The sequence below is a fragment of the Phacochoerus africanus genome, chromosome 1, assembly GCF_016906955.1.
Source record: "Phacochoerus africanus isolate WHEZ1 chromosome 1, ROS_Pafr_v1, whole genome shotgun sequence".
In the NCBI taxonomy this organism is placed as follows: domain Eukaryota; kingdom Metazoa; phylum Chordata; class Mammalia; order Artiodactyla; family Suidae; genus Phacochoerus; species Phacochoerus africanus.
Window position 1 is genome coordinate 280,618,101 of NC_062544.1, and position 11,673 is coordinate 280,629,773.

The 11,673-nt window shown below is 48.5% G+C and overlaps 1 protein-coding gene across 1 annotated transcript; it reads left to right on the forward strand.

Annotated features, from left to right (window-relative positions):
• Positions 1-235: 235 nt before the first annotated feature.
• Positions 236-11,125, forward strand: RIPPLY3 (ripply transcriptional repressor 3). Its single transcript, XM_047756563.1, has 4 exons — positions 236-403; positions 1,512-1,578; positions 5,259-5,326; positions 10,040-11,125. The coding sequence occupies exons 1-4, from the start codon at positions 300-302 to the stop codon at positions 10,347-10,349; spliced, it is 549 nt and encodes a 182-aa protein (XP_047612519.1). The 5' UTR covers positions 236-299; the 3' UTR covers positions 10,350-11,125.
• Positions 11,126-11,673: the final 548 nt, after the last annotated feature.

Here is an 11,673-nt window from a genome sequence, read left to right on the forward strand (position 1 = left end):
GGCGACCCTCCCTAGGTTTCCTTTGTCCCCTCCACACCCTCGCCCCTGGCTTCCCGATTCCTCTCTGATGTCATCCCCTCCCCCTCGCGGCGCTCCCTCCAGGACCTTTGCTGGTCCCCTCCCGGAGCTTCTCCGGAGCCCTCCCCATCCTCTCCCGGGTTTCCCGTGTCCCCTCCCCGCCCCGCCCCCGTTTTTAAACCTGGCGCCCAACGCGCGGGTAGGTGAGCGCCCTCGCCCGAGCGGTTAAAGGCGCGGCTGATCGCTGGCGCCGCCAGTGGGGCGCGGGCTCCGAGGGCACCATGAGACCCGAGGCGGCGGCCGGAGCCCGGGAGGCACGGGGACGCGTCTGTCACTGCCCCGGGGACGGTCCCCGGGGACCACCGCCGGCGCGCGGGCTGGAGAGGTGAGGGTGTCCCCGCGGCGCGTCAGTGCAGGGAGCGCGGAGCAGGATGCTCCAGCCGCGCTGAGCCCCTGAGAACCCGGGCAGAGCCCGCGCGCCCGACGGCAACGCCGAGCAGTTTCCTTAGCCGGAGAATGGGACGCAAAATGTTCTCGGTTCCAGAGCGCAGTTCTGGTGCGGAGGCCCAGGAGAGGCCCGGCAAAGAAATGGGCCACCGCTTCGGTTTCTTGATCTGAAACCTACCAGGCTGGGAACGTTGACTGGGAACGTCTTGGGGCCCCTCAGCGAGCTTTGCAGGGGGTCCTGTCACGTTGACTGTCCCACTCATGGTGACATTCTTTGATTGCCCTGTGCTTGGAGCTCAGCGTTCAATGTTCTAGGGGCACCGGCCCTTTTTAAGGTAGTAAAGTTAAAATCAAAGGAGCAGGAAGGGGTAGATGTGGAAGGGGCTGGGTGACTAGGCAGCTGGAGAGGAAAAACCCATTCCACCGTTTTGCGTGGTAAAACTGTAGAATCATCTCTATACATTTAAGATCTTTCAGTAGTCTAGGTGGCGTGGTTGAAATTGAGGAGTGACAAAGGAGCCAGCTGCAGTAGGAAATCAAAATTGAAGTATCCAGCCAGAGTGGGAGAGAAATTCCTCAAATAATGTGTACCCTGATAATTGTATCAGATTTGGGAGTTCTCACAGCCCAGTGAAGGCAGAGAACTGGGAATGTGGCAGGAGAAAAAAACTCAAATGGCACTGGTTTATCCACAGATTAGGAACTTGAGAGAACATTCTGTGTGTTGACTGACTTTTTTTTTTTCTTCTCTCTTTTTAGGGCCGCACCTGTGGCATATGGAGGTTCCCAGGCTAGGGGTCAGATCAGAGCTGTAGCTGCTGGCCTACACCACAGCTCACAGCAATGCCAGATCCTTAACCCACTAAGCGGGGCCAGGGATCGAACCCACAACCTCATGGTTCTTGGTCAGATTTGTTTCTGCTGAGCCAAGACGGGAACTCCTCGAGTGACTCTTAGACATTAGGAATGGTAAGAATGATAACTCTTATGATCTAATTTTAAAAGGAGAAAATGCTGGGGTTCATTCTTGGTCCCTGCCTTTCTAGCCAAACGCCGTGGAGACCTTGGATCCTGACCCCCCAGGAGGCTGAGCCCACCAGAACTGGAAGCGAGGTAAGTTTCAGCGTGAGCATTGTAGGTATGAACCATTTCAGCCAGGAAGTGGCACCATCTCTAATACAAGGGACTGTGAGAGGCCTTGCTGACCCGTCCCTCCCAGGGTTATCTAATGCAGAAATGCCATGGGGTCTGGCAGGAGGAGCCTGGGCCAGCCAGGTGTTGATCGGATCCAAGCCATATATTAGCCACTGCTTGCTTCTCCTTTACTCGAAAAGCAAGCCAGTATGGCAGGACTCTTTCAAGGAGATTTCTTCTACGTTGGATTTTTTCTTGCTAACCAACAGACAGAGGAGGGGAGAAGGCTGCCTCCGTCCCCCTCACCTTAGAGAAAAGCTGAGTGTGCCATTAGGGATGGGCTGGTGCCACAGTGCAAATATGGGCAGAACCCTGTCTGGGGTGCCCAGATGATGCGGTTAAAAATCCCCATCGGCCGTCTGGCCCTTTCTGAAGCTCTTTGGGCCCAGTCTGCAAGCACTCCTGGGGTAGTCATGTTGTCTGAGCAAATACACTCCAGCTGATGGCTTTGTGGGTGAAGATTAATTGCCACCACTATTCTTTTGTCTCCTGTATTGGTAACTACACTGCTTTATACTTACTAGAGTAATGACTCGCTTTCATAGAGTTTGCCTGTCCTTTGTTCCCTTTTAAAATATAAATCGATGACGTTTTAAATGTTGGAGTTAATCAGGCTGGGAAGGACCATTAGGTAACACCTGTTGCAGAGTGTGCAGTTATAAGAAACTCAGGTTCAGACCTTTCATGCATTTCCATATTTAGACTCCTTTGTTAAATTAATCTGATTAAGAGGAGGGTTTTTTGTTTGTTTGTTTTTATGGCCACATTCATGGCATATGGAAGTTCCCTGGCCAGAGATTGAACCCGAGCTGCAGCTGAACAGCGCTAGATCCTTTAAGCCACTGCGTTGGGGTGGGGATCCAACATGCTGCTGTATAGGGAGCCGCTGCAGTTAAATTCTTAACCCATTGTACCATAGTGGGAACAACAATGGGAGTTGTACTTATTTAAAGTTACTATTATTTAAAGAATGAAGCAAATCAAATCCATATTAAATTAACAAGGAATTTTTTTTTAGCCCAAATCATTCTTATATTCAATATCTAAATAATGAAACTAATTCTCTCTTTTGCATTCAAACTTAAGTTCTTCAACATAAAAGGTGCTGGGGAGAAAAAATTACCCAGTCCTTTGAAATAAAATGTATGTGGAGCCTCTCATTTTTGCTTTGTTGTTGTTGTTTTGGCTGTGCCGCGGCATGCGGAAATTCCCGGGCCAGGAATGGAACCCGAGCCACAGCAGCAATCTGAGCCACTGTGGTGTCAACGCTGGGTTCTGAACCCACTGAGCCAGCGAAGAAATCCTATCAGTTCTTTGCAAGAGTAAAAATATAGCACACTTTGTACCGTTAAGATAGTTTATTTTTCTGTTATGATGAGAATGCCATTTGTGAAAAGAATGAAGATGACTCGCAGAAAAATGTTGATCTATAACAATTTTCTAGTTTTTCATAAGCATGGCACACAATGGATGAAGCAATTGCGTCCATGGATTTGGGGCGGGGGTGGAGAGTCGGTGTTCGTGGTGGCTGAAAAGCTCTCTACCCAGCTACCTCCCACAGCCAGCTCTTTCCAGGGCCTGATTGGCAGGACGGTGCGGACAGCAGCGGGTGACTGCAGACCCGGATTACTGCGCAGGATTCTAGTGAGAGGCTGCATTGTACCGCAGCCCGGCTCGGGGAGGGACCGGCTGCTTGCTCAGCAGCGCCCTCTCCCGACAAAGTAGGAGAATTCCTCGGCTCCTGAGCCTGTCGTGTATTTCTTGAGAAATATCTCTGGCTGGGAATGGTAGGGGTGGAGCTGGGGGAACTACTGCCTAGTGACCTGTGCCAGGATTGCAGGTAAGCAGATCAAAATTAGAATACAATCTAAATTAGAAGGACAGTCTCAAGACGCTGCTGTGACTTATGTAAAGAGATACAGGAGTTCCTGCTGTGGCTCAGTGATAACGAATCAAACTAGTAACCATGAGGACATGGGTTCGATCCCAGGCCTCGCTCAGTGGGTTAAGGGTCCGGTGTTGCCTTGAGCCGTGGTGTGGGTCGCAGATGTGGCTCGGATTAGGTGTTGCAGTGGCTGTGGTGTAGGTAGGCAGCTCCAGCTCTGATTCGACCCTTAGCCTTGGAACTTTCCATATACCGTGGGTGTGGCCCTAAACTGACACAGACACAAAAAAATAAAAGCAAAACAAGAAAACCTCTATCACCTCTTGCCAGATGCCTCCAAGCCCTAACCTCACCAATCTCGGCCACCCAGTGTTGCCAGCAGCCACCATGATCCTTAAAATACAGAATCTGATTGTTGCACTCCCAGCTCAAAAGTCAGTAATGGTCGGAGTTCCCGTCATGGCTCAGTGGTTAATGAATCCGACTAGGAACCACCAGGTTGCAGGTTCGATCCCTGCCCTTGCTCAGCGGGTTAAGGATCCGGCGTTGCCGTGAGCTGTGGTGTAGGTTGCAGACTCGGTTTGGATCCCATGTTGCCGTGGCCCTGGCGTAGGCTGGCGGCTACAGCTCCAATTGGACCCCTAGCCTGGGAATCTCCATATGCCACCGGAGCGGCCCTAGAAAAGGCAAAAAGACAAAAAAAAAATCAGTAATGGTCTTGAGTGCCTGTCTCCAGAATGAAACAGAGATTCCATAGCGGGTATTCAAGCCATTCAGGATCCGGACTCAGCTTCCCGTGGAACCCTTTCACCAATGCAGTCTCTCATTCATATCTCACTGGGCTCTACCCTGCATACCCAAGGGGTGCTCATGTCTCTGCCAGGTTCTCATGAACCCTTTCCTGATCCTCTTCCTTTCATAAAACAGTTAGTATCTTACTATTGTGATGCTTTGTAGGGTGGTTATTTGCCTTCATGTGTGTCTTTCTCCGTTAGATTTAAAATGCATGAACTTGGGGGCAGTGTCTCATCTTTCCATCTTGGGATCCCTCACAGTGCCCAGGACATCATGACAACAGCAAGAAGAAGAGGGCCTTTTTTTTTTTTTTTTTCCTTTCTCCTTTTGGTTGCACCCAACATATGAGGAAGTTCTTGGGGCAGGAATTGAACATGCACCACAGCAGCGACCCAGGCCCCAGCAGTGACAATGTCAGATCCTTACCCTGCTGGGCCACAGAAGACCTCTGACTTAGATTTTCCTTCTATTTTTTCCTAAGGGCCGCAGCCGCAGCCGCAACCGCAGCATGTGGAAGTTCCCAGGCTAGGGGTAGAATCGGAGCTGCAGCTACCGGCCTACACCACAGCCATAGAAACACCAGATCCAAGCCGCATCTGCAACCCACACTGCAGCTTGTGGCAATACCAGATCCTTAACCCACTGGGCGAAGCTAGGGATCGAGCCCACGTCCTCATGGATACTATTGGATTTCTTACCGCTGAGGCACAATGGGAACTCCCCTTAGATTTTATTTTTAAAAACTTTGGGATGCTACAGAGTTCCCTGCTGGCCTAAGAGTTAAGGATCTGGCATTGTCACTGCTGCGGCTTGGGTTCAATCACTGACCTGGGAACTTGACTAACCCCCCACCCCACAATTTCAGGATGTTACTTTTAGAGGCTCCTTGACTGTCTGTGTTTATGGATCTGTTTTTCAGCTTGAGCCTGGAGGTGACCAACAACCACTTGGATCGAAGGGGGCTTTTGGGTTTCAGCATCCTGTAAGGTAATATCTGACTTTGACCTAAGAAATCTATCATTTCCTTTTAATATAAGCATCAATATACTTTAGTATCTTCAAGTGTATACAGTTTCAACAAATGGGAAATAATTCAATATATGCCCCAATATTATTTAGTGTTTTTTTTGTTTTTTTTTTGTCTTTTTTAGGGCCGCTCCCACGGCATATGGAGGTTCCCAGGCTAGGGGTCTAATCAGAGCTGTAGGTGCCAGCCTATACCAGAGCCACAGCAATGTGGGATCCAAGCTGCGTCTGCAACCTATACCATAGCTCACGGCAACGCCGGATCCCTAACCCACTGAGCAAGGCCAGGGATCGAACCCACAACCTCATGGTTCCTGGTTGGATTCATTAACCACTGAGCCATGACAGGAATTCCTTATTTAGTTATTCTTATCTTAAGGAACTTCAAAGATTTTTTTTTTTCTTTTTAGGGCCATACCCACAACATATGGAAGTTCCCAGGCTGGCAGTCAAATCAGAGCTGTAGCTGCCAACCTACACCACAGCCTTAGCAAGGCCAGATCCAAGCCGCATCTGCAAACTATACCACAGCTCAAGGCAACACCAGATCCTTAACCCACCGAGTGAGGCCAGGAATCGAACCTGTGTCCTCATGAATGCTAGTCAGGTTCATTTCCGCTGAGCCATGATGGGAACTCCAAGGATATCTTTGATTATGGGAATCCCATTCATCCATCCATTCATTCAATGTTTCAGTTGCAAGTTGGAACTAGCCTCTCTTTTCTTTTCTTTTTTTGTCTTTTTAGGGTCACACCTGAAGCGCATGGAGGTTCCCAGGCTAGGGATCTAATCAGAGCTGTAGCTGCCGTCCCACACCACAGCCGCAGCAACGCTGGATCCTTAATGCACTGAGCGAGGCCAAGGATCGAACCTGCAACCTCATGGTTCCTAGTCAGATTTGTTAACCACTGAGCCATAATGGGAACTCCTGGCCTCTCTTTTCTTTATATCTTTTGTTTATACTTCTCATTACATACTTTGCCTTGTGCTAAATTTAATTGCATATGAATTGTATGTGCCCATCTGCTTATTTACTTAGATATTTAGGTACCTTTCTTTTTTTCTCCCGGGGTATGCGTCCTTGTATTGCTGAGTGCGAAGTAGCCCTAACCGTGAGTGGAGTAAGTGAGGGATGGACAGGTGCTGAGCCACAGGAGGATGCCCTGGCCTCTCTGCACGCTCTCCTGGTCCTGGTGGGGACCAGGACCCTCACTGCTGCATCTCTCTTACATTTCATCCATTTTAGGAAAGTGGTTCATGCTCAGGATTTGTATGTTTTTCTGTGTCCAGCCATCTCTCTCCTATTTCTCTCAGCCTGTCTCTCACCAGATCTCATTTCCTTCCCCAAAATAAACCTAGCCATGGTTGTCATCTCTCGTGAGAATACTTTTTTTTCTATTTTTCAGGCCACACCCACAGCACATGGAAGTTTCCAGGCTAGGAGTTGAATCAGAGCTGCCACAGCCACAGCAATGCCAGATCTGAGCTGCCTCTGCAACCTACACCACAGCTCACAGCAACGCCGGATCCTTAACCCACTGAGCAAGGGCAGGGATCGAACCCGCAACCTAGTGGTTTCTTTGTTAACCACTGAGCCACGACGGGAACTCCTGCAGTTGGATTCTTAACCCACTGCACTACAGTGGGAACTCCTGGAAGTTTCAATAGAACCTAACGATACTAATGGCTGGAGATGAAATTAGGGCCCCTCAGATGAATCGAAGAGTGATTTTTGGGAAAAGCAAGTTTTCCTAGTGTTTTACACTTCAATTGTTGTAGAATCACCAGGGAAGCTCTACAAATAGATATGGGGCGATTCCTCTGGGCGTTCTAGAGAAAGGCTCAGGTATCTCTTTTATGGCCCTGCCGGGGCATATGGAAGTTCCCAGGGCAGAGACTGAACCTAAGCCACAGCAGTGACCTGAGCCGGTGCAGTGACAACCCTGGATCCTTAATCCCTGCACCACAAGGGAACCCCAGGTATCTATATTTTTATAGGCTTCCCAGGTGACCCCAATGTGCGCTGTGGTAAGGAGCCACCCGCCTCCTTCATACCTGGGGAGCCTTCACCTTTGCACCATCCCCTGAGCATGACTTGAAGACTCCCTGCTGCATTCCAATTTTTTAAAATTAATTAATTAATTAATTTTTTCTCTTTTTTCACCCTTGGCACATGTAGGTTCCCAGGCTAGGGGTTGAATTGGAACTGTAGCCGCGAGCCTACACCGCAGCCACAGCATCTGAGATCCGAGCCACATCTGTGACCTACACTGCAGCTTTTGACAATGTCAGATCTTTAACCCACTGGAGCAAGGCCAGGGTTCCAACCCAAATCCTCACGGATAGTAGTTGGGTTCTTAACCCACTGAGCCACCATGGGAATTCCCCAATTTTTTAAATTGATATGTATTTGATTTACAATGTTGTGTTAGTGTCTGCTATACGGCAAATAATTCAGTTTATATAATATATACAGTCCCCAACCTTTGATTTGTAAAAATGTGGTGACTGGTGATGTAAGAGTTGCATCTGTATAAATAAGCCTTGCAAACTGAGAATACAATTGTCTTTTTTTTTTTTTTTTTTTGCTTTTTAGGGCCGCACTTGCAGCATATGGAGATTCCCAGGCTAAGGATCAAATCGGAGCAGTAGCTGCCAGCCTACACCACAGCCACAGCAACGTGGGATCCGAGCCTCTTCTAACTACATCACAGCTCATGGCAACGCCATATCCTTAACCCACTGAGTGAGTCCAGGGATCGAACCTGCGTTCTCACGGATACAATTCGGACTTGTTTCCACTGAGCCACAATGGAAACACCTAAAATTTTTATTTTCAGAAATTAAACATTGACTTACAATGTTGTGTGGATTGGCTTTTTTTTTTTTTGTCTTTTTAGGGCCGTACCCACAGCATATGGAAGTTCCCAGTCTAGGGGTCAAATCAGAGCTGCAGCTGCTGGCCTACACTGCAGCCATAGCAAAGTCAGATCCAAGCCTTGTCTTCAACTTACGTCACAGCTGATGGCAACGCTGGATCCTTAACGCACTGATGGAGGCCGGGGATTGAACTTGCATCCTCATGATACCAGTTGGGTTCTTAACCTGCTGAACCACAATGGGAACTCCCTGGACTGGCTAATTTTTTTTAATTGAAATATAGTTGACGGGACTGGATAATTCTCTGTTGCAGTGCTGGCCTGGGCTCTGTGGGGTGTTGAAGCTGCATCCCTGGCCTCTACCCACTAAATGCCAGTAGCTTCCCTTCAGTTGGGATGACCTAAGTTGTTTCCAGACATTGAGGGATGTCCCCTGGGGGGCTGTTGGAAATTTTAGAAAGTTAAAAATTGTCCCAATGTTTCCTGGTGGCCCAGCGGTTAAGGACCTGTCGTTTTCACTGCTATGGCTCAGGTTTGAGCCCTGGCCCAAGAACTTTTATTTATTTATTTATTTATTTATTTATTTATTTATTTATTTAGCCTTTTAGGGCCAGAGGTACTGCACATGGAAATTCCCAGGCTAGGGCTCATATCGGAGCTACAGCTGCCGGCCTACACCACCACTCCGGTAATGCCAGATCTGAGCTGCCTCTGTGACACATGCCTCAGCTCATGGCAACGCCAGATCCTTTAACCCACTGAGCAAGGCCAGGAATTGAACCTACATCCTCATGGATCCTAGTCAGGTTCTTAACCCACCAACCCACAACGGGAACTCCCAGTGGAGGCATTCTAAATACTTCCCATGTATAACTGAAATCCTAAGTTCACAAAACCTGGATTTAGAGGTTTCCACTTTTCTATATTTCCTTCCTTCTTTCCTTCCTTTCCCTCTCTCCTTTTCTCTTCCCCCATGTATCTCTCTCTCTCTCTCTCTCTCCCTCTTTCTTCTAGACAAATTGCCAGGGTTGCTGTTTTCTATTCTGCTTAAGCGAGGGACCCACCCCTGCGGTGTCTCCATGGCCACATTAAAAAAGATGAGCTGGGAGTTCCCGTCGTGGCGCAGTGGTTAACGAATCCGACTAGGAACCATGAGGTTGCAGGTTCGATTCCTGCCCTTGCTCAGTGGGTTAACGATCTGGCGTTGCTGTGAGCTGTGGTGTAGGTTGCAGACGCAGCTTGGATCCCGCGTTGCTGTGGCTCTGGCATAGGCCGGTGGCTACAGCTCCGATTCAACCCCTAGCCTGGGAACCTCCATATGCCGCGGGAGTGGCCCAAGAAATAGCTAAAAAAAAAAAAAAAGACAAAAAAGATGAGCTGCTTCTCCAGACCAGGGCTTCAGGGTCAAGTTTCCTCCAAAGTCACAATCCCCTGCTTAGAGCCGGGCACAGGGGAAATGGTTTGGGAGACTGAGGCAATACATGAATAGCACCTGTTTTATCCTAGAATGGGTCAAGTCCTCTGACTTGACCTTGGACCTCAATGCTTTACTCTCCTTTTACCTTCAGGGAAGCACAGCCTTCTTCCTAACTTGTTCACTAAGTTTACAGCTCATTTCTGACCTAGCGTGGGGTTCACTCCCAGGTCCCCACAGTGTTGTGTTCTGGGGTTGCAGCGAAGGCAAAATCCCAGAGGAAGAGTGGGAGTTAGTTGCTTCTAGGGAAGAGGATCCTCTAAACAGAGTTTAGGACTGTTTGCACATTGATTAACAGTGTATTTGTTTCTTAAATATTAGACTTTATTTACCCATTTCTAAGCGTCAAGAGTACCTGCAGAGTTCTGGGGAGAAGGTGCTGGCCAGTTTCCCAGTGCAAGCCACGATTCACTTCTACGACGATGCGTCCGATTCGGAAGAGGAGCAAGAGGAAGAAACCCAGCCCTCTGACCTTCAGGACCAGGAGGCAGAAGACAGCTCAGGGAGGAAGGGCAGAGACCGGCAGATAAACCCAGAACGGGGACCCGGTGGCCCTGGTGGCCATAGTGGTAAGGGTCCCCTCCCCAGCTATGACTCTCCAGAAGATGCTGAATACCCTTCGTCCAAATAAGTGTCTCCCCACCACACCTCCCAGCTCATGTGTACTCTTGGGGATAACCATACCAGGACACTGACTTTCCACTGGCTGTACAAGGACTTTCATTGTCTCCAGCCAGCACCCCAGTGGTGGCAAACACCCAGCTTTTACACATCCTTCTCCCGGTGACTCTTTGTGCCTCATCTCATTCATGCCTCTGAGAAAGGATCCTAGGACCAAGGCATGGTTTGCGTTCCCATGGGTTGTTATTGGTGGGGCCAACTTCCAAAGCACGCTCAGCAGTGTCACCGTGCAGATCAAAGGACAAGCCATTCCCCCATTGACGAATAAGCTCTCGTGCCTCTCACTTAACCTGAGACTCCTTATTTGGCGGTTTCCACTTTTGTCAAAATGATTTCGCTATTGGCCAAGGTGGATGTGGTTGTTTAGTGACATTCTGAAAAAAAATTTATGTTTGCAAAACACCCGAAACACTGAATCACTTCCATAAGAGTAACAAGAAAAAGATAAGGATTTGTGGGGGATTGTTGTGGATAAAAATGTCTATGATTCTTGTCTGAGGGCCATGTGTGTGAACAGAGAAAAGAGCTTTCACGTAGTTGGGGACTGCTTTGGGCTTGTTCCTTGAATAGAATAACTTTTCAATCAAAGTACCCAATGTAATATTATTTTCAGCTTTTTATATCTTGTTGACCAAATGAGTGTATTTGTCGAGGTTTTTTACTTAATTATCTTACATGTGGTTGTCTTCCTGGCTTCTACTTGAAATAAATATTTTGAAAGACAAAGTTGTTTGATAATCACTTTTCTTTTCTTTTTTTCTTTTTCTTTTTTCTTTTTTGTCTTTTTAGGGTTGCATCCACGGCGTATGGAAATTCCCAGGCTAGGGGTTGAATCAGAGCGGCGGCTGCCAACCTACACCACAGCCACGGCCACACCAGATCTGAACCTCATCTGTGACCTATACCACAGTTCACAGCAATGTCAAATCGTTAAGCCACCAAGTAGGGCCAGGAATCGAACCCACATCCTCATGGATACTAGTTGGGGTCATTACTGATGAGCCACAACGGGAACTCCTGTTTAGTTTTTTTTTTTTTTCCTTGTCTTTTTGCCTTTTCTTGAGGTGCTCCCGTGGCATATGGAGGTTGCAAGGCTAGGGGTCGAATCGGAGCTGTAGCCACCGGCCTACACCAGAGCCACAGCAACGCGGGACCCGAGCCGAGTCTGCAACCCACACCACAGCTCATGGCAACGCCAGATCCTTAACCCACTGAGCAAGGCCAGGGATCCAACCCAAAACCTCATGGTTCCTAGTCAGATTTGTTAACCACTG

What these genes read in the sequence shown, in the direction of transcription:
- RIPPLY3 (XM_047756563.1), top strand. Translation starts at nt 300, where the DNA reads ATGAGACCCGAGGCGGCGGCCGGAGCCCGGGAGGCACGGGGACGCGTC. An exon ending in CCGGCGCGCGGGCTGGAGAG is followed by an intron (nt 404 to 1,511) that starts GTGAGGGTGTCC and finishes CTGCCTTTCTAG; the next exon opens with CCAAACGCCGTGGAGACCTT. An exon ending in GGGTTTCAGCATCCTGTAAG is followed by an intron (nt 5,327 to 10,039) that starts GTAATATCTGAC and finishes CTTAAATATTAG; the next exon opens with ACTTTATTTACCCATTTCTA.